Source organism: Chiroxiphia lanceolata, chromosome 8, assembly GCF_009829145.1.
Source record: "Chiroxiphia lanceolata isolate bChiLan1 chromosome 8, bChiLan1.pri, whole genome shotgun sequence".
Classification (NCBI taxonomy): domain Eukaryota; kingdom Metazoa; phylum Chordata; class Aves; order Passeriformes; family Pipridae; genus Chiroxiphia; species Chiroxiphia lanceolata.
Window position 1 is genome coordinate 14799306 of NC_045644.1, and position 27266 is coordinate 14826571.

Below are 27266 nucleotides of genomic sequence, written 5' to 3' on the forward strand. Positions count from 1 at the left end.
CTGCCATCGATTACCAGTGAGAGGGAACACGGTCCCCTGCGTGCCACAGCAGGCTGGGACAGGGGCTGCTCCCCAGGGGATGCCTGGCATGATCCTTCCTTGTCCTGCACAAGGGCACATGTCTGAGGTGGGATGACTGTACCTATCTGAGTCTGAGCCCCTGTGGCTGTACTGGGACCCACACTGGGCAGTCAGGAACATCCCTGTAGTTCAGGGCATCCCAGACCTCAAGCATCAGCAGTCCTAGCCTTGCAGCCGCACCTGAGGAGGGATAAGATGTTCGGCATAGCCCCATGCATGGATGCCCCATTCAGTGCCTCAGTGGCACCTTGCCAGGGTGGCCCTGTCCCAGGGACCAGTCTCCTGTCCCTCGGCAGCTGCACAGCCCCTGGGGAGCTGCAGAAGCTGCGCTGGCTGCCGGCTGCCCTGGTCCCAGTGGTGTGCGCGCCATGGAACATTCCTCCTTGTCGGGGCATCTCCTCTCTGGTATCCACACCATGAGGCTGGGTGGGAACAGCTGGGAAACAGCTGGTTGGGAATTGGATCGGAGAGCTTCGGCTCCCCAGGAAGCAGGTCCTGGGGTAGGGGGTGGGCAAAGACACCCCGTCCATCAGCCAAACAAACCAGGGCGGCTGCACCAGCTTGCCCAAAGCTTCCGTAGCCCGGTGTCCCCACGTCTGCCGACCTGCCAGCCCCCGCCACAGGGAGCACCGCCGCTCCCGCCCAGCGTGCGACGTTAAACGGTAACGGGAGACCCACGGTAGCCTCCGTGGGACCCGCGCGGGTGAGGGGGCCGCTCTCCCTCCTGCAGCCCTGTGTCCAACACCCTCCCAGCCACAAGCCCCCTCCGTCCGGCTGCCGGGCGGTGCCGGGGGAGGACGGGCCGCCGCGGCACCGGGGCTGCCCGCGGGGACTCGTGGAGAACCGTGCGGGGCGGTGGAACTTGTGCTCACGGGCGCAGGGGAGGAGCGGTGGCCCGGGGTGCGGGGCGGAGCCGGTGCCGCACTACAGGTCCCGGCGCTCCCCACGGCGGGGCGGGCCCGGCGCGGCGGAAGCGGCGGCGCGGAGCGGAGCTGAGCGGCGGGGACCCGGCGCGGCCACTGGTAACGGCGGCGGCCTGGCGGGCGGCACGGCACGGCCCGGCACGGCCCGGCGGGGCGCTCGGGACGGGGGCACTGCAGCCCGGGGTGGGCACCCTGCCCTGTCCTGTACTTCTGCCCTGCTCTTCTCCGCCCTGGTGTCCCAGCCGTGATCCTTATCCGCTGTCCCAGCCCTGTTCCCCCATCTCTTCTCCCGACCCTGTCCCCCATCTCTTCTCCCGACTCTGTCCCTCATCCCTTCTCCCGGCCCTGTCCCCCATCCCTTCTCCCGGCGCTGTCTCCCATCTCTTCACCCAGGCCTGAACCCCACACCCTGTCCCAGCCTTGTACCCCATCTCCTCTTCTAGCCACGCCCTGCCCCAGCCCTGATCCCCCACCTGAAGTCCCACCTCTCCCACTCCACTGGTTGGCAACCCCTGGCGTACCCAGATAACATGACACTTGTTAGACCCCGTAACTCTCCCCAGTGTGCAGAGTCCCAGGGCGATGCTGGCAGTGTTCAGCCCTTGAGTGCAGGGCTGTTGCACATATCCCTGGGTGCTCAGTGTGCCAGGCTCCCATGCCTTATAAAACACGTCTGGTGCTCACAGGTGCTGGACACTGTTTTTCATGGCTGCTTGTCTGTCCCTGTCCCACCATCCTTCATGCCTCATGCCACCTGTGAGGCTCTGCGTGCTGCCTGCTATGGGGCTGTCACAGCCCTGGGGTGGCCCATGGCATGATGCTGGTGATCAGATTCTGCCCCTTGTGTGTTTTGGGGTGGTCTTGCTTTCTGGTCTGAGTGCACTGTGTGGCTCTGGGCCTTGCTTTCCAGGCTACTCTTGCCCCATGAGTAGTTGCTTTGGGTTATTTTACTTTCATTTTCTCAGCCTGAGTCTCGATTTCTTTCCTGGTTACATTTCTTGGATCCTTTGAATGATGTGTCTGCTCTGGAAGGTGTTTGCAACAACTCTCTGCTCAGTTTCATCTGCACGTTTAATTACAGTTCATTATTCAAGTTAAAGTTTGGGAGATGGTATAAAACGATACCCGGAACTTCAGCTAAGTTGTCTCTTGCCCAGCAATTCTTCTGAAATAGCTCCTCTGGACAAGCCAGCCTGCATCATCCAGAAGCCCATTGTGGTGGGTATGCAGGCTCCTTCACCTGCCAATTTTGTTCTCCACTAGGCATAGGAACAGGATTTATCCTGTGCCTTGATTCTGGTTCTGTTGTCCTTTCTTGCACAGAAAATTAGTGCCTGATTTGCTCTACCCATCACCAGGGCCCTGGTTTCTTCTCGGCACTGCGTATCAGCAGGTTAATAGGTTCATCTCTGCACCGGCTGTGCCGGCCAGGTGACTGTGTCTATGTGGAGATGCTGGTTTTGCTTTCCCTGCAGCTGTTTTTGCGAGGCCTCTGCCTCATTTGCATTTTTCTGGTTAAAACCAGTGATTTTTCCCTTTTGAGTCATCTTTATTTTTGAGCCATCATTAATTTTCTCTCCCTACTTGTTTATTAATAGACCTTTTCACTTTTGTGCTGATTCTGCCTGGGTATATTTGTAAAGTCCTTTGTATTCCCCTTAGTGCTCTGGCTGTTAACTCCTTTTGCTGGTTTGTTGTCCCTTTTTCCCACTGCAGCTGTGAGGGGACACTATTGACTTACAAATCATCTTCCTGTCTGGAATGTTCCCCTTTTCTTATTCCAGGTATCTCCTAAGAGCATCTGTTCCAGGTATCTCCTAAGAGTATTGCAAATGAAAGGCATGATTTAAATCTCTCTTTCTCAGCACCTTTGCCACCTTTGCCACCTCCTCAATGTTTGGTGTGGCTGCTGGAGAGCATCTTTCTCCTGGCAGCAGGGGACAGGGGCATCTTAAATCCTACAGGGCTGTGGGCAGACGTTGGATGGGAGTGTTCTTGAAGCACTTTGCTTTGCCTCATAACAGTGGCTCTGTGTTCTTGCCTTTGCTCTGTCTGTCTCCACCAGGTATTCAGGTCCTTCCCTGGCCCCATCACCTGCTGTTGAGCTGGGTGACCTGGGCTAGAGCTCTGCTGAGAGCAGGAGAGGTGCAGGGTAGCCAGAATCTCTGACAATCCTTACCTGGGCTACCATATGCTGGTGTTGGTGCAGTAGATGAGTGTGCCATGGCACGTGCCTGGCATGGGATGAGCTCTGCAAGCAGCAGGTTCCCCAGTGGAGCTGTTTAGACTCTCCTTGTACCTACCTTTTTATTAATCTTGTTATTATAGTTATTTTTTTTCCCCTTCAAAGAGCCCAATCTGCTGCAGGCTGTAAAGAGTGACATTGTGGTGCACGAGCTGCATGCCAAGGCTGCATGAGGTCTCCCAAGGCTCCTGATCCCCCAGTATTGCCATCCCTGTTCACTATCAGGCTTTAAGGTTATCTGCTCTATCGATGGGAATATGGATTGAGTGGAATTAGAAACCTCGAAGGCTAAAAATACAGCTGCCTGCCAGGAAATGCGGCAGCCTGCTGAGAGGGTGCTGCGTGGCACCGAAACTTCTCCGGGAACTGGCATGCTCCACGTGAGCCCCACAGCCCAGCATCCGTGCCTGTTCCCAGGTTGCCTGAGCAGGACTGTGGCCAGCATCCCTGCCTACAACAGGAGAAGGTGGCAGGACCCCTGGCTTTGCTGTCGGACCTGCATGTAGGTGTCTTCACGTGCCAGGTAGGGATACAGATGATGGAGGAATTCAGCAGTGCGCTCTGCATTGGGAAGCAGGGTCTGTGAAGTAGCGAGCCCTGTCTTGCTCTTGTTTGTGGGGTCCTTCCTTGGATGGACAGAGAAATCAGGGAGAAAATGCTGCCCATATGTCCTGCAGATGGTTGCTAGAGGAGAAACTCAGGCTGGCACATTGACTGGGCAGCTCGCTGAGACCTCACAAACAATGCCAGGAGCACAAGCTCCCCACGAGCAGTGTGAGCAGTGTGCGAGGGAAGCCTGTACCTGCAGGGAGCTCTGGCTGCTGCCTCACTGATGCTCCAGCATCCTCCTGGCCATGCCAGGCTATGTTGTGCTGGGCTGGTGGGCTTTATGTGCCAGGCAACTGGGCAGCACTCCCATCTTTTACCATGGTACCATGGCCTTTCCCTGCTTGCTGCCACAATGTGGATCTGTTTTGCTAGGCCTTTTTGGGGACGTGCTGCCCATTGTTGCCTGAGTTTGCAGGGCAAGCTTGGTCCCAGACTTTGGAAGTGGGAGGATTGCCCTGCCCAGTGTAGTGTGAATGAGACCCAAAGCCAGGGCCATTGCTCTGCCTCCTGGAGCATGAAATATGTTGGTGCCGACCCGTGGCTGTGGCATCGATGAAGTGTGTAATAGGCTGGGGGCAGGAGCTGTGCTGCCCTGTGGGGAAAAAACAAAGTGCTGCAGCATCCCTGCTGGTGTGGGTCATCTACCACCTTGACGTGCTTCTTCCCAGGCTGTAGGAAGTGGCTCTTCCCCAACAGTGTGCGGCAGGCAAAGATGTGCGGGGAAAGGATGCTCCCAGCACCAGCCGTCTGGCTAGTGCTGCACCATCTGCTTTGGAGGGTGAGGCAAGGTGAATGGCAAGCTTTCGAGGAGCCCATAAATCCTGTGTGCAAAGGCTCTTCTTGGAGGTGACATGGGATGTGTGTGGAGCAGTGCAGCTCCTGGTCGTTCCCCGTGCTGGAAATTCTTGGGAAGCAGAGCCTGAAGAAATCACTGGTGCCCCCAAGGCATTTGATGACGTGCCATGGGCTGAGCCTCTGGGCTTGCCTGGGAAACATCCTTTAGCAGAACGTGCTTCAGTGTTGTTGGAAGCTCTCTGTGGTTGGAAATGGTGATGCCGGGGGGGTTTCCAGTACCCCCTCCCCTCTGGCATCCAGGTTGCCACTCGGTGAGAAAATGTATAATGCCTTGGTGTTGAAAAATTACTAATCCAGCCCTTGGAAGGTTTGTAGGATACGTTCCTTTCTTGCGGTCGATAAAGATAAAGGGGATCGTTCTGCCAGCAAAATTAGTGTATCAAAGAGGGGGAAAAAAATGACAAGAGCTGCGGAGACAGAAAAATGATTGGGGCAGCCCTGGGATGGTGCCCAGCATGACCGCGGCGCCCGTGCCTGCACCTCGTGTTCCTGCCCACCTCCGTGGCACGAGGTGCAGGCACAGATGCCGCAGTCATACCGGGGGGTACTGCCCTGCTTGGGCTTTTCCAGCGGTTTCCAGAGAGCCATGAGAGACTCATCCATCATGCCAAGGCAGCTGTCTGTCTGTCCATCAGGAAGAGGGGATGATGCCGTGTGGCATGGGCAGCCCCAGCCACTTTCCAGCCAGTGGTTGGCCTCCTGTCGCCTTCTTGGCACCGCTGCTGGCTCTTGGTGAGGGGCCACAAAGAGCATTCGCGCCTTGGTCAGGGGCTCCGTGGAGGGGAGGCTAATGTACCGGAGGTGCCTCGGAAATGAGAGCCTTGGATGGGTTCCTGGCCCTATTGATCTACCGGCAGTTTATGCATCCTGACATTCATAATCTCGGTCGGCGCTGATGGTCCAGATTAATGGGCCCAGGGGCTGTCCATCCGTCACTTCACATTAATTACTGAAGAGGTGTTTTTCCAGTGATTTACCTGACAGTGGCCTGTGATGAATCCCCCTAAACGGAGTGGGCAGTGATTAATCACGGGGCCCCGGCCCAGCCCCACTCTGCCTTCCCCTCAACCACAGTGCAGCCCCCAGCACCATCCGTCTCCATAAACCCTGTCTGATGCATATTTATTGGGGCAGGGAGGCCTGGCCGCTTGCGGTGTGCCTGCTTCTGCCAAAGATGATGAAAAATAAATCTCTGTCTGGATGGGGCAGCAGGTGAGCAGGGCTGCAGTGTGCCAGGGTGGCAGCCGTGGTCCCACACCAGGGTATCCCTGGGCTGGGGTTTGGTTTCTGGTATTCTGTGGCTGCCGCTGGCTTCTCTGTGGTTTTTGATGCATGACTAGTGCATGATCTCTATGTTCTGCTTTGGGTGCAGATGTGGGCTCTTTAGGCTGGAGCGTCGCAGGTAGCAGCTGCCAGAGGAGGGCAGGTGCTCCAGTGATGCTGACAGGGTTTCCCTACTTCCCCCAAGCCTGACACACCCCACCAGCGGCTGCAGGGTGTGTATAGGGCTGTGGGGTGCCCCGGGTGCCAAACCCCATTTGCAGATAAGCTACCGTGGGGCAGCGTTAGGGCTTCACAATCCATCACTGTGTGCAGCTGCTGGGGGAGCAAGGGTGGGTGCTGGGCTGGGACCCCAGCTCTGACCCAGGCAGGGGCTGCTCACTGTGCACTCTGCGGTGGGGCTGCTGGGACGTGGGCAGGGCAGTGACGCTGTCTCTCCTTGGCAGGCAGTGGTGGCACCATGCAGCAGGAGGCGGAGGGCAGCCGGCCACGCCGCAGGAAGCCTGACATGGCCCTCTATGTGCCCAAAGCGCGGCGGGAGAGAGAGGCACAAGCAACGGGCAGCGCACTGGTCTGGCACCACCAGGAGCCTGCGAACCACCGCCTGGGACAGGACTCTTGCCAGGGCAGTGGCAAGGGGCAGAGGCGAAGCCCCCGTGCCACAACACAGTCAGGCAGAGTGGTAAGGAGGGAGAGCAAGGCGGATACTGCCCCGAAGGAGCTGCAGGCAGCCTCTGCCAGGCAGTGCCAGAGGGCGGGAGGCAGCTGCCCCACTGCACTGGAGAGCCTGGAGGCATCACCCCGTACGTGTGAGCCATGCCCAGATCCAACTGTTGCCCAGCCCTGGGACGGGCAGGACAAAGCATCCCATGATGAAGGATTCAGAGGGCTCAGCCATGGCCACCAGATGATAAGGACTGAACCTGACCCTCCATCCCCACCAAATGCCCAGGCTGGGGCCATGAAGGCTACCCCCAAGCCTGGGGATGACCTCACTAGCCCAACACCTGCTACTAGCCCAACACTGGTTTGTCAGACAGGACTGAGTGGCATGTTGGAGCACTTGGGGGACAGCACCCCAGATCCAGCTGGGGACCTCTGCCAGACCCTGAGAAAGGCTGTTTTTCAGTCAGCAGGAGTGGGCAAACAGGGCAGTGTGCCCAGGCTGGCAAGGGAGGCAGTGGCTCTGAAAGCCCAGAAGGAGGAGAGGGAGGAGAGTTCTCTTCTGGCAGGGCAGAGCGAGGGCTGTGCCACTGGGGTGTTAGAGGAGGGGGCAAGGTGGGGAGGCATGGCTGAGCTTGCCGGAGAGAGCACCTTGTGTGCACCAGGAGCCAGCTGTGAACCTGTGTTCCTGAGGGGTAGCACAGGCGATGTGCCAGTACTCCCAGGGGAGTGCACCCCAGGGCAGGGCATGGGCAGCCCATCCCAGCTTCTGCCTGTCACAGAGGAGAGCACTACTGGTACCGGGAGACCCAGTGGGAAGAGTGATCTGGTGTCTGCTGCAGAGGAATTGGGCAGCACTTGTGCCTGCACAGACAGCAGCACTGGGGCTGAGAGCAGCCCAGGGAAGGGAGCACCCCTGGAGAACTGTGAGCCCCCACCACCCCTGGAGCTGCTATGCCGTGGCGTGGAGGAGCTCTTGCCGGTGTCCTGGGCCAAGGAGCTGGCAGGGACACATGAGGATGTCGGCTCACTGCAGAAGCACCAGTGCACCCAGGAGGCTGAGAAGAAAGAGAGAGGTCTCCACAGTAGCTTCCCAAAGGAAGGACAGACCAGTACCAGTGCTGGAACCCTGAGCCAGGCTAGCCCGGGTGCTGAGGAGAGCTGGGATGTGCTGTTCAACGATGATGGAGACTGCCTGGACCCACGCCTGCTGGAGGAGGTACTTCCTGCAAGCCAATGTTTGTGGGGATTTGCAAGGATGGTGACTGCTGCCCACTGGGATCTGGGGGTTGTCTGTTCCTGTGTTCTCTGGGGTGAGTGCAGGGGTGGGCGGGCTGTATCCAGGTCATGCAGTCAGCCTGGCTGTGCTGCCTGCTGTCACCGCCAGCCATTCCCGAGGGCATGAGCTTCCTGAGCTGCTGCCAAAACACCTAGGACCTACACCTTGCCCCCTGGCTGGTTCTCATCCCATCCTGCAGTGCTGGTGAAGGCTGGGGAGATTGTCTCTCTATAGTACTTAAAGTGCAGTAAAACCTGCTTGAGTGCTGTAAACTGCAACTGCACCCTGATGAAACTAGGGTTGGTGATAAAGAAATGAGCTCCCACTGAAACAGCACTGGGATGTTTCCTCGAAACTATGGCTTCTTAATCATCTGTGGCTCATTACCATTCCCTCCTGCACGCATGCAGCTGAATTTACTACAGTTGGCTGCTTAGCACCAGCACCCACACCATTTTCCTGCCATTCATGAAGAAAGCTCAGCTTCTGCAATGAGGCTGGATATCCCTTATTGCATTTTAAATCAATAGCATCAAACCGGTAATTTTCCGAATGACATTAATGTACCTGAAGTAACAAACAGTGCTAATATTGTTACAGCCAGTGTCTGTCCACCCCATGCTGGAAGCAGGGTATGAAGTGGTGGGTGGTGCCTCCATAACAGCATCTGTGAAGGGATGTGATTAACTCAAGAGCATCCTTACTAGGGGACACTGATATCCATGTTGTCCTGAAGGCCTTACTTGGGCTGGTGTGCCCTCTCTGAGCCTGGCGTAGTGTCGAGATGGTGTGTGGGCCACATGGGCTTACCTTGGGGGAATGTGGAAGGGCATTGGGTACTCCCATCCTTGCCTGGCTGTGCTCCCCTCAGCTGTGGTCCCCCACCCTCCAACTGGGATGCTCTGATGCATTGCTGCTCTGATGGAAGCACGTGGTGCTGGCTTTCTGTGGGCTGGTGCCATAGACATGGCTTTGTCCTTGGAGTAGGAAAGTCAGGGACAGTCTGTGTTATGGTGCAGCTGAAGGATGCTGTGGACAAGATTATGTTGCGCAGTACTTCAAGGAGTATCCGTGTTAGCTCCCCCATGCACAAGCTCTGAGCCAAGTTTGAGCTTTCCAGGGAGCTTCCCAAAATGGGTGAAAAAGAACCTAAAATAGGGATTTATCAATTAAAAGTTGCCATCTTTGTCCCCTGCCGATTCCCATGTGGAGTTTGGTGCTTCCTGAGCCCTCTGAACTCTTGGCAGGGGGATGTGGCTGCTCTGGGAGGGCGCAGGCTCTCAAGGAGATGGAGCTGTTGTTAATTAACAAAAAGGACAAGAAAATTAGTAGTGTCTTCCTCGTAACCAAATCCTTATGCGATGCAGATAGCCAGCAGAGAGCAAGATTTATGACGTTCTGTGTGGAGGAGAGATTTCTGATAGTGGGCAGCTCTTTAATCTAGCAGGAAAAAAATACCATAGTGAGTGCCATTGGCTGGAAGCCGAAACCAGGCAAATTCAGAGCAGAAATCAGTTTGAACACAGAGAGTAATTAAGTACCACGACCATTTCCTTGCAGCCTCAGTGGACTCTCCATCAGCCAGCGTGACATGGTGGGGGCTGTGGTGCATGTGTGCCAGGGACTGTGGTGTAAGGGAGCAGCCACCAACCCCTCTAACGTGCTCTGGGTGCATCTTTAGAGAGCAGCGAGATGTGATGGACAGTCTTCATTTTCCCTGTCATCTGTCTGCCCATCCGTCAGTGAACCTTTCCAGGATGCCTGTCAGGACCAGGGGCTGTACCCTGGTTCCTACTCACTGCCTTGCCCCATGGCTGGGGAGCTGCAGGCATGCTGCATGCTGGGGCTGGCAGCACCAGGGGACCTGTTGAGCCTTGCCTGCCGCGTGGCTGAGCCCTGCTGCCAGACGGCTCCTGTCCTTGCTGCCCGGCCACACTTGGTGATTTGTGAAGGTCAAGGACTGCTCCGGCACTTTGTGCTCCTGCTCTCTAATCATCTTCCCAATGCCTGGCGCCTACCCGAGTGCTCTGCTCCCTCAAGCGACACTGCAGGGCTTCATCCTGCCAGGGAATGGCTGCCTCGCCTACCCCGAGCAGGCACAGGGTGCCTGGTGAGTGTGCTGCTCAGCACGGGGGTGATGGTGGGGCAGGTGGCTCTTCCGGCAGTGCTGGCCTGTCCCGTGAGCTCCATAACTCAGCTCTACCCTCCGCCAGCATCCAGCCGTCCTGGCAGCACTCCTTCACCTGCCGTGAATCCATCTTCCCCATAAAATTGTCGGAATGAGCACTTTTTATCGACTGAACTGGCTGGGATTTATGGACTCTAACCTTGCAACCGTGGTGTGCTCCACTATGATCGCTTAGGGGATCAGGCTGGGAACCTGGCTGAGTTATGTACCTGTTTCCTGGCACCATGCCAGCCCCACGCTTCAGGGGGACAGGGGAGTTGTCAGCACCTGTCCTGGTGTCTCAGCTGAAGCAGGGCAGTGAATCCCCTTGACAGCTGGCACAGCATGGTTTGGAAAGCAGGGGTGCAGCAAGCGATGCAGGATGGCCCACTGGGCAGAAGATGGTGCGGGGTGACCTACTGGCACTGGTGCTGTGGGACAGAGGGAAATAGAGGCTGGATGCATCCCTGTATTATGGCAGTGGGAGGCTGCTGCTCCTGTTTTAAAATGAAGGATGAAAAATGGACGAGGTAGAAAAGTGCTACAGCCATCATCTCTTAGGGCTGGAGAAAGTGCCCCATTGTGAGATGCTACAGGCACACAACCCATTTAGCTTATCAAGAAGAAGATTGAGAAGGGACTTGATAACATTAGCAAATGCTGTCATAGGGAGGGGACCAGAGACTGAGGGTTCTTTAATCCAGTAGAGAAGCAGAACACTGCCTGGTGGAGAGTGAAGTCAGACAAATTCAAATGAGAAATAAGCATAAATTTTTAGCTGCACAGGTGACTAACCACCAGAACTTGCTCTTTAGGGGAGTGCTGACTTTTTCATCTTGGCATCTAGGGTGCTGCTGGGCTGCTCCATGCAGCCAGGACATGCTAAGCCTGGTACTTCCATGTGGCAGGAAGACATCAGTCTTTCCTCCTGGCATTGCTGTCCTGCTCCTTGTTCTTCCTTAAAAGTATTTCAGATCATCATATCACTGTGGAAGGAGGGGTGTGCTTGGAAGTGCATGCACTGTTTCACCCCTGCCATTCCTACTGTGCCCCCTGCAGGGCCGCAGAGCGTGACAAGTGAAGGGATGCTGGTAATGGGAAAACCAAGTGCATGGCATGAGAATGCCAGTCAATAACTCCTAATTCTCAGTGCCATGAATCCATCTGCAGTGCTGGGATGGGGTGCAGGGGGCTGGGCCCCTTTCTGGGGAGTGCTTGCCATGGATCGGGAACTGCTGTGGGGTAGGTGGGCATGGGTTGCTCAGTGCTGTGCCTTTCCTTCCACTGCAGCTCTCAGGGGGTGAGAAGCACCAGGAGAGCCTGCAGTCACCCCGCTTCGACTACTACAGGGCTGAACCCACTGCTCCGGACATCAGCGATGATGAGCTGCCCCACGTCATCGAGATCTACGATTTCCCCTCGGATTTCTGCACTGAGGACCTAATGCGTGTCTTCTGCAGCTATCAGTGAGTCTGCCAGCAATGCTGTGTCCCCGGTGCTGGGGTTCCCTGCCTGGGCTGTGCTCCAGACCCCCGCTCACCAGGTGCGAATGCCTTGCTAACCTTCCCTCTCTTTGGTAGGAAAAAAGGCTTTGATATTAAATGGGTGGATGATACACATGCCCTGGGCATCTTCTCCAGCCCTATAACAGGTACTGCTCCTGGTTTGCTGGGTGTGGGCAAAGGGGAGGCATCCCTCTCCTGTGGCCAGATCCTGGGCATAGGACTGACCCTGCATCTGAACTTGCTGCTCTTTCCCTGCAGCACGTGATGCCCTCAGCACCAAGCACCTGATGGTGAAGACGCGTCCACTCTCCCAGGGCACCCGCGCCTCTAAAGCCAAAGCCAGGGCATATGCTGGTGAGTGATGCTGCCCTGTGCTGGCTTGTATCATCATGCTCGTGCTGCAACATCATCCTGACGACTAGGGAGGGACAGGGCAGCCAACACGGCTCCGTGGCCATGCCAGCTGTTCTATCCCTCCCAGGATTCCCCACTGATGTCCCCCATCTTCACTTTCACAGAGTACCTGCAGCCAGCCAAGGAGCGCCCTGAAACATCAGCCGTTCTGGCCAGGCGGCTGGTGATCGGTGCCTTGGGGGTACGCAGCAACCAGACTCCAGCCCAGCGAGATGCAGAGCGGAGGAAGCTGCAAGAAGCTCAAGGTGAGTTTTGGATGCCTGGAGGGACTGCAGTATGGGGAGACCCTCCTTGTGGATGCCCCTTCTCACAGGGTGCTGGATGGGAGGGAGTGCACCAGGGTGGACTCCAGCTACCTCCACGAGGAAGTGTGTGGCTGTGGGCTGATGGGGACATGGTGTTGACCCTTTTGTCTCTGCAGAGAGGAAGCGCCTGGAAAACAAGCAGCGGGAGGATGCCTGGGAGGGCCGAGAGTGAGCCAGGAGGCTGCACTTTCAGCCCCACTGGAAACCCCCCTGGGGTGCCTGAGCCCCTCTCTGTAGGCAGGCAGGGCACTCTGCATCTTGGAGCTGGGACAGATCCTGCACCACATCCAAAAGCACTGGGCAGCTCCACTGAAAGGGCTGAGCGGGACGCATGCGGGACTGTTGCTGTGGGGATGCTGTTGCCGTCAGGCATCACTGCCCACCCTACCCCAGGCAGGACCCCCAGGGCTGCCAGCTGCAGTGGGAGCAGCAGGGGGGTGCAGGGAACTCATCAGAGAGCAGGGGGGCTGTGTGGGGTGGCCCTGGCCATCTGGCAGGGCCTTGCAAATGAGAGTTTCTCTCCTTTATTTTGCTAATAAATACCATATATTTTATTTGCTTGGTTGGGTGGTGGCTCCCGTTTCCTTCGTACCGGGGATGGGTATGCATGCTGGGGGCGCCTGGAGATGTCCACCCCTCCCAGGTGTGGGTGTCCCCAGCGGGGAGGGGGGATGTGCAGGCAGGAGGGATCGGGCAGGGCGGCAGGCAGGAATGTGCTGGCAGGGACTCTGTTTACTTCCGCAGAGCAGCTGTGGCCCCGAACAGCAGGGCCCTTGTCAGAACACGGGCAGGGCCACGTTCCTGGCTCTGCATGGGGCTGTGATGTGGCCATGCTGCCAGCCGTGGTGGGCTGGGGGCTTCCTGCCCCACCCCGGGGTGGAGGCCAGTGGCTGGGACCTGCCTTGGGCTCCTGTGCTTTGCATCGTCACTCAGTATCTGAAAAACAGCCCTGTGTGCCCCAGCACTCCTGCCCTGTAGCCCTGTACACTCTCAGGACCGTGACTTTGGGGCCCTTCACAGGAGGTGGGGATGATGCTTTTCTGCCACCCCTGCCAGCGGTTTGCGTGTTTTTGGTTGCTGAAGGGCTCATGTGGCTGCCCCGTGTCCCCTGGCTGTCCCCCAGCTTGGCAGCAGTGGAGCTGGTCACAACCCCGTGGCAGTGGCTGCCTGCCCCTGCACCGTCCAGCAGTGCTGCCAGCTGGGAGCCATCTCAGCTGCCGTTCCCGGATGCCTGTGGCTTGGCCAGTGGAAATTTCAGGGCGCAAAGCTGCTCTCATGTGGAAAACATCCTCCCCGCCATCCGGCATCCTTCAAACCCTGACCCCGGCAGAGTGAGCCTCTCGCCGGCACGTGCCTTGCCACGATCTCTGGCCTCAGGCCACCCCAGTGCATCACCGCTGTCCCCAGCAGCTCCTCCACGTGCAGAGACCATCACGTGTGGGCACAGTCTGGCGTGTCCTGGGCCAAGGTGGGTGCTGATAGCCCTCCACCCTGGGCTGGTGCCTGCCAATGAGGTGGGCGATGGGCAGAGGTGTGCAAGGAGGGGGGTGGCAGTGCCTGTCAGCTGGCTCGCTGGGGAACGGGCAGTACAGAGTGGGCTGGAGACATTCCCTTTTATCTGCTGTTATAAAAAAGAAGATAGAAACCACAGGGGAAAGAAACACAGAGAGCAAGAGCATGATGTGCCCTGTCTCTACGCTGTGCCCAGGTACAAGGGCTTTGGGAGGCAGAGTGGCCTCACCACTGCTCCCATGGCTGGGAAGCTGCCAGAACAGTCTGGGAAAGCCCATGGCGGCTGGAGATACTGTGGCTGGTGGGCTGGCTGCTGGCCCGTGCTGCCACAGAGCTGGCTGGGGTCCTTTGCATGCACAGGGTTAGCCAGTTCAGGGCCAGGGTGCCCTGGCTGGCGGGGACCACTGGTGGCAAGCCAGAGCTGCTTGATGCCAGCCACACACAGACAGCCAGGGGCTGGTGGCCCTGGGTGGCAGAGGGGAGATACTACCTGGCTAGGGACCCATTGTATAAACCAGAGTTGTTCTCAGCTGGGGACTGGCTCCCTGGTCTTCATGGGAAAGAGCGCAGCAGAGAGAGCAGGGAATGATGGGGTTGATAAAGGAGCACACTCTCTCCCATAGCACAGCACCCTGCTCCCATCTCACAGCACCTTTATTGAGGACAGGACTGGTGCATGGGTGGCCAGTGACTGTCCTGAGTCTGCTGGAGCAAGGGAGGTTGGGCAGGCAGGCTGAGGTAGTTGTCCTGGGGGGCACTGGAGCTGTGGAGGTGAGAGCTGCTGCAGTACCTGGGCCGCTCTTGCAAGTCCCGCTGGCAGCACGGGACTGGGCACCCCTGGGCACTCCCCACCAGCCCCAGTGCTCATCTCCATCCTCTGCAGCAGCATCAATAAATACAAAAGTCTGCAAGTCCCTGAGCTCAGTCTGGTGCTGCCGGGGCATGGGAGTTGGACTGTCCTGCAGCACTGCTGGGACCATGCCGATGCCAAGGGGTCACACGAGGTTGCTGGCCAGGCGTTCCCGTCTCTCCAGGTCGCTCACCACATCAGCACCATAGGCATCACCTAGAGAAAGTGACATGGGTGGTGATGGGGGAGGAACAAAGAACCTGTGGCACCCCCCACCCTGTCACTTCTCCCACCCTGTCTTTCATGCCCTCTATGCTCCTGTCCCTCCTTACTTGTGTGACAGCTGTGCATCCAGACACGCTGCCCATCATACTTGCACTGGCACCGCATCACATTGTTGGAGAAGTCCGACTCAGCCACTTCGTGCTTCGGGTTCACAACCACCTGAGAGGGCAAGAGGCAGGGCTGGGGGCACCTCTGCCATGCCCTGGCCAGGCAGGGCTGTGGCACATGCACAGAGGGGTGCAGAGCTGCACCCCAATGTGCAGGGTGAGGGAGTGCTGATGGTGCCCATGTAGGGCAGCCCCCAGCCCTGAGCTCCAGGGGCTTGGTACCCCCCTGACCCTCCATTCCCATACCTGGAAGGTGTAGCTGCCTGGTGGCACATCGGTGATGTCAATCCACTGGCAGTCGATGTCATGGCGGTAGGTGTCCCAGCACCCCACGCTCACCCCTTGCTCCCCAAAGTTGGCACAGGCAAAGCGTCGCTGCAGCCCTGCAGGAGGGTAGGGAGGTGAGGGAGGGCACAGACAGAGCCCTCTTCAAGGAGCAGAATGAGGGGCTGCTGTAAGCTCTGCAGACAGCACATACCCTCAGGGCAGTTGGTGTCCTCCAGGCAAAAGCTGGCCTTGTGCCCCTCCGCCACCTTGGAACCGTTGAGAGTTAGCAGGTCATAATGGGTAAAGACCTCGATGCTGTGGAAGTGCCTGTGGGGACAGGGACTGAGTACAGGGCTGGTGTGCATGTGGGCGGCCTAGCTGCCCTGCTGGGAGCAGGCAGCACCCAGGGACTCAGCAAATTACAGCCTTGAAGCCAAATAAAGCCATAATGACAGTGTTGACGTGGACGCTGTTAACTACCTCGGGTGAGACAGTCTCTTGGGACCATGCCCTGCCTGGCCCTGGGAGGGGGCAGCTCCTTGCCAGCCTCTGCCCATGGGCTACTCACCGGTGGCACTGGTGCCAGGTCCAGGCATGCCGCCCCATCCTGGGTCGGAAATCAGCTCTTCCCAGGTTGTGGATCTGGGAGGAGAAGCGGAGGAGGCGGCGGAAGCCATAGGGCCACTGCATTTGGTCAGCAGAGCGGGAGAGGCAGCGCTCCTCATGGGCGCAGTACAGCAGCCCCAGGGGCCGGTCCTCCAGGTAGGCTGTCTCCTGCACCAGCTGGGCATTCATCACCAGGTCTGGGGCATCTGGCATGAAGGGAATCAGCAGGAATCGAGAAGGTGATCCCCACCCTGCATAGCTCCCCCTACTCTCCAGGAGAACAGGGGTGCTGCCTCCCGGCAGTACCCCATGGGCTCCTGCTACTCACGGGCAGTGCAGGTGACCCCTGCTGAGAAGCGTCCCCCGCCGCTGGGGCAGTGGACAGGGCCATGGCGCTGGCACTGCTGCAGGGCCAGCTCGGTGCCGGCACAGCGCACCCCGCTCATCACAACCCGGGTGGCATCGGGGCTGCCTGCCCAGTACCACGTCTCCTGAGCAGAGGAGGAGCACAGTGCTTGGACCAGTCCTCCCACCCCCTGCCAGAACCCACCTGCCTCCCTCCCTGCCCTAACGCTGTCACCAGGGCTTTTTGCCCCAGCTGTCTCATCCCAGAGGCCCAGCCACCCTATGCCCACACTACCCATCCTGCAGGACCCCTGGAACTCCTGGCCCCAGGATGGGAACCCACTCACCTGGAGGGCATGGCTGGCAAAGCCCAGCCCCAGCTGCCTGCAGACCACCATGGCCTCGTTCAGCCCCCACTGTGCACCGCACACTGCACCCCACTGCAGCCGCCCCTGCACCGGCACCAGCACCTCCACTACACCTTCTTCGGGGTTACGGCCCCCGGCCAGCCGCACCTGCCAGCAGAGAAGGGCTGAGATGGAATGTGGTGCAGACCCCAGCCCCCCTCTCAGCACTGCAATGGGATAGGCAGCCCAACACATCTCCCTCAACTTCTTCTTCCTCTTTTTCTCCCCACTTTTCCCACCAGCTCATCCTGCAGAACCCCAATGAGGTGCTGCTCTGTGTCGCCTCCATCCCCTGGGTCACCCCAGAGCTGCTCTGAGCATCCACATCAGGCACAGAGCTTGGTGAGCAAGGGCTGTGCAATGGAGCTTTGGCTCTGGGGAAGAGACAGGGGCTCACCTGGCTCTTGAAGTCCATGTGGGGCATGTGGCAGCGAACGGCAGCATCAGCCTTGTGCTGACACCCGCTCTGCTCGGCATCTTGGAAGCGGCACTCACCCAGGGTGCGCTCATGGCCAGTGCATTGTACATTGCTCATATGGATGGGCCCCAGACCTAAAGCAGAGGAAGGGTCAGTGCTCCCTGCTCCATGACCATCCTGGAGCAGGACCCGCATCCTCCTTCCCCTGGTCTGGGTATTCCCTATGGGAATGGGGCTGCCCATGGCAGAAGCAGACAAGGGAGCCCCATGCCAGGGCAGGCTGGAGCTGACTGAAGAACCCAGGATGCTCCAACAGGACACATTAAAACAGTGGCTTTCCCCATCATACCCCTCCAAGTCCAGCAGTGCCCCAAGTCCATGCTGTGCCATCTGCCTCACCTTGTCCCATTTGGGCTCCCACCAGGGCCTGCTTCGCTGTCCCGAAGCCCAGCTGCCGGCACACCACACTGGCTGCAGTGAGGTCCCACTGCTTGTCACACACGGTGCCCCACTGCCCGTGGCGTAGCACCTCCACCCGGCCCTCGCCGGGATGGGTACCCGCTCGCAGCCGCACCGGGAGCACCTGGGCATGGGGAGCAGCTGGTCAGCACCCCCAGGACATGGCCACCCGCCTGCACAAGTGCAAATGGAGTGGCTGGGTGTGCTGCTCAGCTCTGAGACTCTTTGTCGCTGGGATGAGGTGCGGGGCTCTGCCAGGGCTCACCTTTCCTGGGGAGGCCTTGCTCTTGCTCTTGCCCTTGCCTGTGCCCTTCTGGAAGGCAGGGCTGGGGAGACAGCTGACAATGGCGTGCATGCCGTGGGGGCAGGCGTGCTGGCGGGGGGCTGGTGGGGCCACCTGTATAGGGCAGCGGGCCAGGTGGGGCTCTGAGCCCTGACACTGTACCCTGTGGACCCAGAAGCTGTTCTTCTGGCTGAGAGTCTTCAGGCTGCCAAGGGAGAGGAGCAGGGTCAGTGTCAGCTTGGGTGCCAGAGACTCACCCCCACCCAATATCCATGCTGGGTGCCCACCCAAGGTGCCCTGCCTGCCCTGCCCAGGGCTGAGTCCTACCTGGAGTTGGAGTCCTTCAGCTTCCTATTCCAGAGCTTTCTGTGGGTACACAGAACCAGGAGGTTGGGGGGTGTCATGCTGACACTGCACAACTGAACCCCCCCACCCCGTCACTGCTGCCCTCCCCAGCAGGAGCTGGAACCATGAGGTCTTCCCACAGAATGTCAGGTTCTCTCACACTGGCGATTACCGTGCCAAGCCTGGCTGTACCATGTGTCCCAGCAGGACTGTGTGACTCCTGGCATTGGTAGGGGCTCATTATGCGCTGTATTTATAGTCCCAGTCTGAGACAGAGGTGGACGGACTGAGAGACACTTGCCTTTCCTCTCCTTTCTCCCACGCTTTGCCAGCCATAGCTGGTGACCATACCCACAGCCCTCTGGATGCTGCTGAGCCCAACTCTGCCCCTTGTCAAGGCCACAAGAAGGGGACCTAGGCATGGCCAGGCACCTTGCCCACCCACACATATGTGCAGCCCTTCCCCGATGCCCCCTCCAGTCTCTTGTCCCCACAGTGTGCCCAGCCAGGCACCTGCCCCACATGCTTAGGTGCAATGCATGTTTCCCACATCCCTACCGGTAGAAGCTGGTGTTGATCTGCTTCTCGCGGGGGAAGCCCAGCATCCCACAGACCACACGGCTGTTGTTCCTGGTCCAGTTGGCATCACACACCTGCCTCCAGTGCCCGTTGTGCTTCACTTCCACAGCACCCTCCATTACTGGCATGCTCAGCTTGGCTCGTGCCAGGATGGGTTTGAGCCGCACCTCCTCCAGGCTCAGCCCTGGCACCTGCCGCAGTGGGCACAGGGTTGGGCATGGGACTCCAGTATCGAGGGCAGGGCATACAGGATGGGGACACGGGAAAGGGTTAGAGGGACCTGCTCCAGTCCCCCTGGTATACCCTACTGGGAACAGGGGAATTCCATGACCCCCCACTCACCTCTCTCAGGTTACCAGAGGTGGTAGCCTGGGGGGAGCTGCCAGGCAGTCGCTGTCCTGAGCACACCACACCAGCATCCTCACCATGGTGGCAGTCACTGATGCCCCAGCCATTGTGGACACACTCTGCCAGGGAGCCTTCATTGCCCCCACACCGCACGTTATCCAGCCAGATGGGGCCTGGGGAACACAGCACCACGGGCACCATCCAGTGCGTCCCGCCGGTTGCCTGCACCTACAGTCCTCAGGGCAGGCTCCCCCTCCCCACTGCCCTCCCCAGGACCCCCCACCCTTCCACTCCCCACCTGCCCCTTACCTTCCCCTTGGCCGTAGGTGGCACTATGGGTCCAGGTGATGGCTGCGGTGTAACCCAGCTGTCTGCAGGCGACGGTGGCCGCGTGGAAGTCGAAGCCATCGTCGCAGACGGTGCCCCAGCGTCCCTGGTACAGCACCTCCAGCCGGCCCTCTCCCGCTGGCCCCCGTGGTCCCCCCAGCCGCAGCTGCACTGGGGCCAGGTCCTGCCCGCTGGGGGCCACCCAGCACAGCAGCAGCACCAGAAGGATGGGACTTGTGCCAATTGGCATCACCATCACGGTTCTGCAGGTGGGATGCCTGAGGACAGCCTGACAATGAGCCCTTGGGGATCATGGCAGGGTGGGGGTGCTCCCTGTGCCCCAGGAGTTGGGCAATGGTGTAGGGATATCATGTCCCCTTGCGCAGTGGTGACATCCCTGTCCCTGTGCCGTGGGGGATGCAGGCACTAGATCCTGCCATACTTGCAGCATACCCCACCTCTGGGCTCAGCCCCAGCCCTGCACCCATCACTGCTTTACCCAACCCTGGCACAGCCCTCCCAGGAACCCACAGCCATGGGCAACCCCACGAACATTGCCCTGTGCTCTTGTTGCTTCCTGCCTGCCCCGTGCTTCGGGACATGGGTGGGGGCCTCACAGAGCCCCCCTTTATTCCCCGCTTGGATCCTTTGCCGAACACCAGGGTCCCTCCCCTCCCCATCCTTCACATAGCTCTGTCTCCATCATCCCATCTCTTCCCCTGCATTCCCATTCAGAGCACTAGTGGGGTTGCTGACCCCCTCCAGGTGCCCAGATCTCCCCCCACCGGGGCTACCGCCGGCACTCACCCTGGCAAGGGATGGCGGTGCAGGACTGGCAGCGATGCGGGGCAGGCGGTGGCGAGTGGACGTGACTGCTGACTCCCGCTGCTGCTGACTCCCACAGCTCTTGACTCCCGCCGAGCACCGCCTGCAGCCGCTTTTATGTTGCAGCGGGGTGGGCCGCTCCGGGGGGGGGGAGCCTCCGCCCTCCCGCCTCGGGCCTGGAGCCCAGCCCTACTCCCTGCCCTCCCTCGGCCGTACCCTGCCACACTGGGGCAAACCTGTCCCCGCCCCAACCCCTGTCCTCCCCGCAGCCTGAGGGGGCAGAGGACCCCCGGATACCCCTACCTGCCGTGAGCCTGGACCTCCTCCCAGTCTGAATCCAATGCCCCCGGTCAAGGATGCTCCTCCCATGGGTCTGTCCCCCAGCCAGGCAGAGCATGGACCTCGTGGAGGTGACAAACTGTCACGCTAGGGACACCTCAAAAGGAGATCTCTTGCCCCTTCCCACCTACACAGTGGCTCAAATGGGCATGCAGGCAGGGGGTGCCTCGGGGTGCTGCAATGGGGCTAGGACTCGGGGGGCACAGAGAGCACGGCAGGCTGTGGGATGGCATTGGAAGTCCGGAGTACGGTTCTCCCAGGGCTCAGGGCATCACCCGGGCCGTTCCTGAGCCAGGCTGGCTGTGAAGGTCCTCAGGCATAGCCTTTCTCCCTGGGACGTGGAGACTGGGGATGCCCCCCTCCCGACCTGCCCCGGGAGCAACCTCCGGCTTGGGGTGCCGCCAGTCCCCGGGGCACCCCGCTGCCCACACGCCCGCCGTGCCCCGCCGTGGGATGGGGATAAACAGGAAACCCTGTGCCCTGGCTGTGCCCAGGGACCGGCCAGGAATGTGCCGGTGGCCACCGGGCTGTTTGTTTGGAGTCAAAGCAGCTGGATCCTGCCGGGAGGAGCCAGAGTCAACACGGCCGGGAATAGCCCGTGAGCTCATCGCCACGTTTCGCAAGAGCTCCAGCACCTCTGGGTGTGCATGGGTGCACGGCGCCGGGACCCGCTCTCAGGAGACCCTCGTCCCAGCCCTCTGCCTCGTCCGGGCTCAGGGCATGTGCTGAAGCCTCTCCTGCGATAGAGGTCACTGGCCAGCCCCAGCATGGGGGCCACGGAAAGCCCTGGGGAAGGGCAGGGTTGCAGCCAGCAGTGAAGCCTGTGACTCATTCGTGTCTCAACGTTTTGGAGCTCAATTTCTAAAGTGTGAGGCCAGAAGTCCCCCTGGCCTCCCCACCCAGAAGATGCTGGCAGGGGTCCAGGGCAGATGGGTGCTGGGTACCACTCCCAGCTCTGCCTCTGCTCCTGGGGTCAGCAAAAAGAGGGCAGGGAGGGGGCTGGTGGGCTCTCCCACACCTGGGACCTGCCAGCCTCACCCCGCAGCAGTGGGGGCACTGTGTTGTGCTGCTCATTGTGACCGTGGCAGGCTGGAGGCATCCCCCTCTGCCTTGAGGTGTCACTCAGTGAGCCCCTCATCTCCCTCGGGGCTCACTGGGTGCCAGCACCTGCAGTCCCGGGCAGCCAGCAGCGGCAGCAGCTAAAAATACGCAGCCAGCAGCAGGGCAGCCCCGTGCGCGGGAAGCTGTGGGCAGGAGGCGGGCGTGCGGGGCTATTCTCAGAGGGCTGCGGGACTATTCCTGGCCAGTCAATATTGATTCAGCTAGCTCAGGTGCAGCAGCTCAGCCTGTCAGCACCGTATTTAGGGCCCGGCAGGAGGCGAGGTGGGCGGTTGAATCAGGAGCATTGTCCGGGGGAGGAAGAGGGCAGGGAGAGGATGTGAGCTCTGTAATCTGCAGCCAGCGGCTCCCGGGCCTGCTGTGGCTGAGGGTTGGCCAGCGCGGAGCATCTGCCCTGGTGATGGAGGGACAGAACCAGAACATGCACAGGCAGCACCTGGTGGGAACAGTAGGGAGCGTGGGGCACAAGGGTGTAGCTGCCACTCCTGGCTCCTGTGGCCTCTGAGCTGCTGGGCACGTGTATGCTGTACACACACCCTCCCAGAGCTGGGGGACAGAGGACAGTTGGGGCCTCCAGGTAGCAAAGCAGGTCCCAGGCAGCTCCCTGGCTGCTTGCTTCTTCTAAGCACCATGGGAAGGTCCAGGCCAGCCCGGAACTGGGGGACTCTGTACAGCCCTGCACGCACCTGAGCCTGCATCAATGAGCACAGGAGAGGGTGAGGAGCTGTTTGTTCCTGTTCACTGCTCTGAAATGTGCCAGTCCCCTCTGGCACCTCCGCTGAGGTTGTAGCACCAGCCACAGCCCCTCATGTTGGACACGGTGGGAGCTGCGCGAATTGCTCAAAAATCACAGCAAGAGTGCTCATGACAGAGCCTGGGTCAAGGTTTATTTCCATGGGCACAGGCAGGGGCTGAGTGAGGCTTACCAGGGTCACACAGTGCACGAGTCACTGCAGCAAAGCTGGGTTGTGGTAGGCTGGGAGCAGCCACCTGTTCAAGATAGTAGCAGCTGAGAGCACAGGGGACCCTGCCAGACTGCACCCTCATCTCTCTGGGGATGCTGCCCTGAGGTGTCTGGTAAGCAATTTGGGGATGGACAGGGCTCTGCATGGGATCAACGAGGCTTGCTGCTGCCACAAGCCTGTATTGGTGAAGTCAGAGTCACCACTGTCATCAGAGGCTCCTGAAGTCCTTGAGGGCCACCTGGGCAGCATTGCGTCCTGCTGCTCCCATCACTCCTCCTCCTGCAAGAAAGCAGAAATGGGGAGTGGTAGTGCACCTCTTCCACATGCCCCTGCCTTCCTTCTGCAGCCCCCCAGAAGGGTCCTGGCTCCCAGTTCTGCTCACCAGGGTGGGCTCCACTTCCACACAGGTACAAGCCAGGAATTGGGGACCGGTAGCCAGAGTAAGATGGTGCTGGCCGGGCAAAGTACAGCTGGTCCAGAGACATTCCTCCGTGGAAGATGTTCTGCCAACAGAGCTCTATGTGAGCTGACTGTGCCTGGCCCAGGACTGTATGCCCACCAGCACTGGCACCGTAGTGATGCTCAGAGGTGACACGTGTGGTACCCACTCCACCGGGTAGTCCGAAGATCCTCTCCAGGTCTGGTGGTGTCAGGATATCCCTGCCAATGACAGATGCTTTAAATCCTGGGGCATAGTCTTCAATGCAGTCGAACACTACAGAAAGATGAAGGGACTGGTGGGCAGCTTGGGGGGACATGGGAGCAAGCCCATGCACAGTTCCAGGGCAGCTCTGCCCATGGGCAGGGACCCATGTTCCTGGTGTTACTGGAGTCTGTGTGGGCATTACCTACCCCTGTCTGCATACGCATTTCTGGCCTGCTCGTCCCAGGACTGACCATCCGCCAGCACGGACGGGGTGTACTGGGTGAAGAGGGACACAACGTGGCAGCCCTGTGGGGCCAGTCCTGGGTCCAGCGCTGAGGGGATGCAGAGCTCGATCATGGGCCTGAGGGAGCAGTACACCAGCTGGGTAGGCAGAGAGGGACCCAGCCACCCCACACCTCTTTCCCCTGCACCTGCCATGACTGTCCTGTCCTTTCCCCTGTGGAACCAAGGTATGCCAGTGCAGGCTCCTACCTGTTGGAGGGGTGTCCGTGGGTAGCCTCGGTGAATGCCTGATGCAGGAGGTGGGTGTTCTCGCAGTTGAGGTGTATGGAGCACTGGTGGTGGGGCAGGGGCTGGCCGTCACGGGCATTGGGGGCAGCCAGGAAGCTGGGCAGCCGATCCACCGCCACTGGGCATGGGATGGGGATATGGGGGAAGCAGGGTGCAGCCTCTTATTGAGCCTAGCACTGGTGTTCCTCCAGCAGGGATGGCAGCAGAAGTGTCCTTGAAAGTACCTACCATTGATCTTGGTGACAGGGGAGCGTGTGTCAACCTGCCGGATCCGCTGGACAAAATCCTTCGGCAGCTGCTTCTAGGATGGGATATGCCGGTGCAGAGACTGACTGTGAGGGGCAAGTGTGGATGGGGGGATGCTGACATGCCAAGCCCCCACCAGTCCCATGCACCCCATACCTGAGGAATGAGTTCCAGGAAAGTGATTTGGGGGGAGGCATTGGAGAGCACCAGTTTACTCCTCACCTCTGTACCATCCTGCAGCGCAACACCCTGTGCCCGCCCGTCCCTGCCCAGCAGCACGTGGCACACTGCCTGGGCAGGCAGAGGGGACAAGACTTCACCAAGAGCATCCCTGCTTCCTGCAGGATGGCAAGGCAGCTCCCCTCTACCCGGCACCCCATACCTTCTCAGCAAAGATGTGGGCTCCCCGGGCTGTCGCTGCGTGGGCAATGGCTTGGGACAGGGCTCCCATCCCACCTGCCACGTAGCCCCAGGCTCCCCGCCGTCCCTCTAGCTCGCCCATGACATGGTGCAACAGCACGTACCTGTGGTAGCAGGACACTAGTTTAGATGCCGGACGAGGGGATGGGTCTGTCCCCTGCCTGGGCAGAGTGAGGGCGGTGCCACAGCCCCCACAGATGGGACTGTGCCAGCTCATAGGATGCCAACTCAGTTACAGGGAGCACGCACCAGCCAGGACTCAATCTGACCCAGGGTTAGAGGTGTCCAAACAGCAAAGGGATAGGTGGGGGCCACCCAGGAGAGCCATATGGCAGGGATGGCCCCTTGCCCAGTTCCAACCCTTGAGGCACCCTGGCAAGGCTGAACAGGCAGTGAGAGGGAGAGGCAAGGAGTCAGGGCATTGGGTATTGGGGTGCAGCAGAGCCAAGCACAGAGTGTGGCATGGGGGGACAATGCAGCCATGAGCCCCAGGGGGAAGGGACCCTCACCCGCTGCCGGGGGTGTGGGGGCTAGTCATGGCTCCAATCACCGCGTCAGTAGCCAGAGTTGTCTTCAGGGGCTCTGACTCAAACCACTGATCCAGGATCTGGCCCAGGAGAAAGAAAGCATGCCAGGCTTGGGGTGCGGAGCTGCCGCAGCACCCTTGCAGGCAGTACCCGAGGCAGTGGGTGGCTCCACACTGCTACCATCAGCACAAACCTTAGAGATGGGAGCTGTGAGCACCTCGTAATAGCGGGGCAGCTGCTGGCCGAGCGCCAGCCCTGGGGGTGGAGAGGTGGTATGAGAGCTGCATTGCTGTACCAGGGCTGGCTGCTGGTGCCCAACTGGGTTTGGGGAACAGGCAGTGGGACCAAGGTAGGCAAGCCTACCAGAGCCTGCCAGCCCAGCTGGGGCTCCTGAGGAGGCTCTCCATTGCCCAACCTAGGTGCTGGCAGACACCCCTTGCCATCAGGGTTCCCCAGCACCCCAGATGTACCTGCCTGCAGCAGGGGCCACAGGGCTCGCAGGTTCCTGAGCTGCTGCAGCAGGGACCCCTTCCCCAGGGCTGCTGTATCCAGTGGAGGAGAATCCAGCAGTGGGTCAAGGGCCGACACCATGCCCCCCATGAATGCCTCATACTCAGGGTAAGCCTGAAAGGGGACAGAGAGGGAAAAACAAGGACTGCACCATGATAGGTGCAATGGATATCACACCCAGGAGCAACCCTGCTGCTTCAGGGACAGGGCAGCACCTCAACGGCTTTGCTGTGCCAGGTGCATGCCCCTGCAGTACCTGGGCATCCTTCTGGGAGAACTGAGCAATCTGCTGCTGATTCTGGGCCATGTTGTGTCCCAGCAGGAGGGAGCGAGGAGGGCTCCTGTCCTCCAGCAGTGGGGTGAAGGAGTAGGGGTCCCGTGGGAGCACCCTCAGGCCATGCCGCTATAAGACAGGGATGTCCCTGCTACAGGACTCACCCTGTAGAAACAGCCTTGCAGCAGGGGCAACCTGCCTGCATGCTGGGAGGTGCTGGCAGACCAGCAAGGGATGGGTGCCAATACCTGCAGCTCCAGCTCGGCATAGATTTGTGGCCGCAGCAGGCTGAGCAGGTACGACGCCCGGGAGAACTTGAACCCTGGAAGATGTGGGGTAGAGGAGGGTGGCCACACCCAGGGCTAGCCAGGGCCAGGGTGACAAGGGGCATGCAGGGGTACCTGGCACAATCTCCTCTGTGACAGTTGCACCGCCCAGCACGTGGCGCTTCTCCAGCACAGCTGTGCGCACCCCTGCCCGCTGCAGGTAGGCAGCCTGTGGGGAGCATGGCATCGCACTGCCCATCCCTCCAGCTGGGATGTGTCCCTGTCAATCTGAGCACCCTCTTGCACATGGTGCTCCCCCTCACCAGGGAGGGCCCTGTGGGAGCCCCCAGCCCCATGGGCACTGCCACAAAAGCCCTCCCTTGACTACTGCGCAGACCCTTCCCAGTCCCTGGCTGTTCCCCAGGGATAGAGGAGAGGCAGCATGCCATTCTCGGTACTTACTGCCACCAGCCCGTTGTGCCCTGCAAGGAGAGAGGGAGGTGAGCAGAGTCCAGTGTTGGGACAGTCCCACAGGACAGGGCACCCTACCATGCTTGAGGCATGGGGGAGCCACAGCCATCTGAATAACGGGCTCTGGACACAGGGATACAGGTGACAAGGGGCATCCTCCACTGGCCCTACAGCCCTGGCCCTAACGGTGCAGGGGAGGGGGACAGAAGTGCTCAAGGCAGATGTTCCCTTTGTGCCCTGCATGCTGGGGGGCTGCAATGTGTGCCCAGCTGTGCCAGACCCCTGGGGGTTTGCAACGCGTCCAGCACTGCTGTGGTTCCTGCCTGGCCACTCCCCTGCCACCTGCTGTGGGGGAAGGACAAGTGGGGGTCCCCGCTGGCTCCCCACAGCTCGACACTTGCTCCCTTGCTCCCTTGCTCCGTTACCTGCCCCGATCACCACCGCGTCGTACTCCCGCTGCAGTCGCTCTGCAGCCCCGGCATGGGTCAAACGTGGTCCTGACAGCCTCAGGGATAGATGCCAGTCCTGCAGCCATCGGGAAGAGCAGACTGTGCTCAGTCTTGCCTGGATCCTGGTTGCCATTGCCCCACAGTGCCTGGCCATGGCTGCCCTGAGTCCCGCAGCCTGGACTTTGCTTTCCTGGCGGAACTTTTCCCAGGGCT

The 27266-nt window shown here is 59.8% G+C and overlaps 3 protein-coding genes across 13 annotated transcripts; 1 reads left to right on the top strand and 2 right to left on the bottom strand.

The window, feature by feature from the left end:
* Positions 1 to 1062: 1062 nt before the first annotated feature.
* On the top strand, positions 1063 to 12881 carry R3HCC1L (R3H domain and coiled-coil containing 1 like). Of its 4 annotated transcripts, none has more exons than XM_032695432.1 (7): positions 1063 to 1103; positions 6441 to 7876; positions 11394 to 11569; positions 11684 to 11754; positions 11867 to 11962; positions 12127 to 12267; positions 12444 to 12881. In XM_032695432.1, exons 2-7 carry the CDS (start codon positions 6455 to 6457, stop codon positions 12497 to 12499), a joined length of 1962 nt encoding a protein of 653 aa, XP_032551323.1. In that variant the 5' UTR covers positions 1063 to 1103; positions 6441 to 6454; the 3' UTR covers positions 12500 to 12881. The 4 variants fall into 4 exon arrangements, with proteins under 4 accessions (XP_032551323.1, XP_032551327.1, XP_032551326.1 ...); XM_032695436.1 differs by having other exon boundaries at positions 6441 to 6676; XM_032695435.1 differs by having other exon boundaries at positions 1083 to 1103; positions 6445 to 7876.
* A 1601-nt stretch (positions 12882 to 14482) lies between these two features.
* On the bottom strand, positions 14483 to 20644 carry LOXL4 (lysyl oxidase like 4). The gene is made up of 16 exons (XM_032694910.1): positions 20594 to 20644; positions 20273 to 20393; positions 19448 to 19743; positions 19133 to 19311; positions 18770 to 18981; positions 18194 to 18232; positions 17849 to 18071; positions 17524 to 17707; positions 17104 to 17258; positions 16647 to 16814; positions 16283 to 16445; positions 15917 to 16160; positions 15560 to 15675; positions 15328 to 15464; positions 15022 to 15133; positions 14483 to 14905 (listed from the first exon to the last, which is right to left on the bottom strand). The coding sequence occupies exons 3-16, from the start codon at positions 19719 to 19721 to the stop codon at positions 14835 to 14837; spliced, it is 2277 nt and encodes a 758-aa protein (XP_032550801.1). The 5' UTR covers positions 19722 to 19743; positions 20273 to 20393; positions 20594 to 20644; the 3' UTR covers positions 14483 to 14834.
* Positions 20645 to 22610: 1966 nt separating this feature from the next.
* Positions 22611 to 27245, bottom strand: PYROXD2 (pyridine nucleotide-disulphide oxidoreductase domain 2). 8 transcript variants are annotated; one of them, XM_032694895.1, is made up of 16 exons: positions 27030 to 27245; positions 26596 to 26615; positions 26269 to 26362; positions 26116 to 26189; positions 25850 to 25996; positions 25554 to 25707; positions 25277 to 25338; positions 25066 to 25163; positions 24519 to 24660; positions 24293 to 24427; positions 24119 to 24191; positions 23852 to 24008; positions 23566 to 23720; positions 23322 to 23428; positions 23096 to 23216; positions 22611 to 22992 (listed from the first exon to the last, which is right to left on the bottom strand). In XM_032694895.1, the coding sequence occupies exons 1-16, from the start codon at positions 27205 to 27207 to the stop codon at positions 22922 to 22924; spliced, it is 1788 nt and encodes a 595-aa protein (XP_032550786.1). In that variant the 5' UTR covers positions 27208 to 27245; the 3' UTR covers positions 22611 to 22921. The 8 variants fall into 8 exon arrangements, 7 of the variants coding, with proteins under 7 accessions (XP_032550786.1, XP_032550785.1, XP_032550788.1 ...); XM_032694894.1 differs by having other exon boundaries at positions 24293 to 24370; positions 25277 to 25401; XM_032694897.1 differs by having other exon boundaries at positions 23322 to 23373; positions 23852 to 23934; positions 25277 to 25401.
* Positions 27246 to 27266: the final 21 nt, after the last annotated feature.

Coding starts and splice junctions, on each gene's coding strand:
- R3HCC1L (XM_032695432.1), top strand. CDS start 6,455: ATGCAGCAGGAGGCGGAGGGCAGCCGGCCACGCCGCAGGAAGCCTGAC. Junction 11,963..12,126: donor CAAAGCCAGGGCATATGCTG/GTGAGTGATGCT, acceptor TCACTTTCACAG/AGTACCTGCAGCCAGCCAAG. Junction 12,268..12,443: donor GAAGCTGCAAGAAGCTCAAG/GTGAGTTTTGGA, acceptor TTGTCTCTGCAG/AGAGGAAGCGCCTGGAAAAC.
- LOXL4 (XM_032694910.1), bottom strand. CDS start 19,721: ATGGTGATGCCAATTGGCACAAGTCCCATCCTTCTGGTGCTGCTGCTG. Junction 15,465..15,559: donor GGACACCAACTGCCCTGAGG/GTATGTGCTGTC, acceptor ACCCTCCTGCAG/GGCTGCAGCGACGCTTTGCC. Junction 14,906..15,021: donor GATGCACAGCTGTCACACAA/GTAAGGAGGGAC, acceptor CACTTTCTCTAG/GTGATGCCTATGGTGCTGAT.
- PYROXD2 (XM_032694893.1), bottom strand. CDS start 27,207: ATGGCCAGGCACTGTGGGGCAATGGCAACCAGGATCCAGGCAAGACTG. Junction 26,363..26,595: donor GGCACAACGGGCTGGTGGCA/GTAAGTACCGAG, acceptor TGCTCCCCACAG/GCTGCCTACCTGCAGCGGGC. Junction 24,661..25,065: donor CCCCACACCCCCGGCAGCGG/GTGAGGGTCCCT, acceptor CTGCTACCACAG/GTACGTGCTGTTGCACCATG.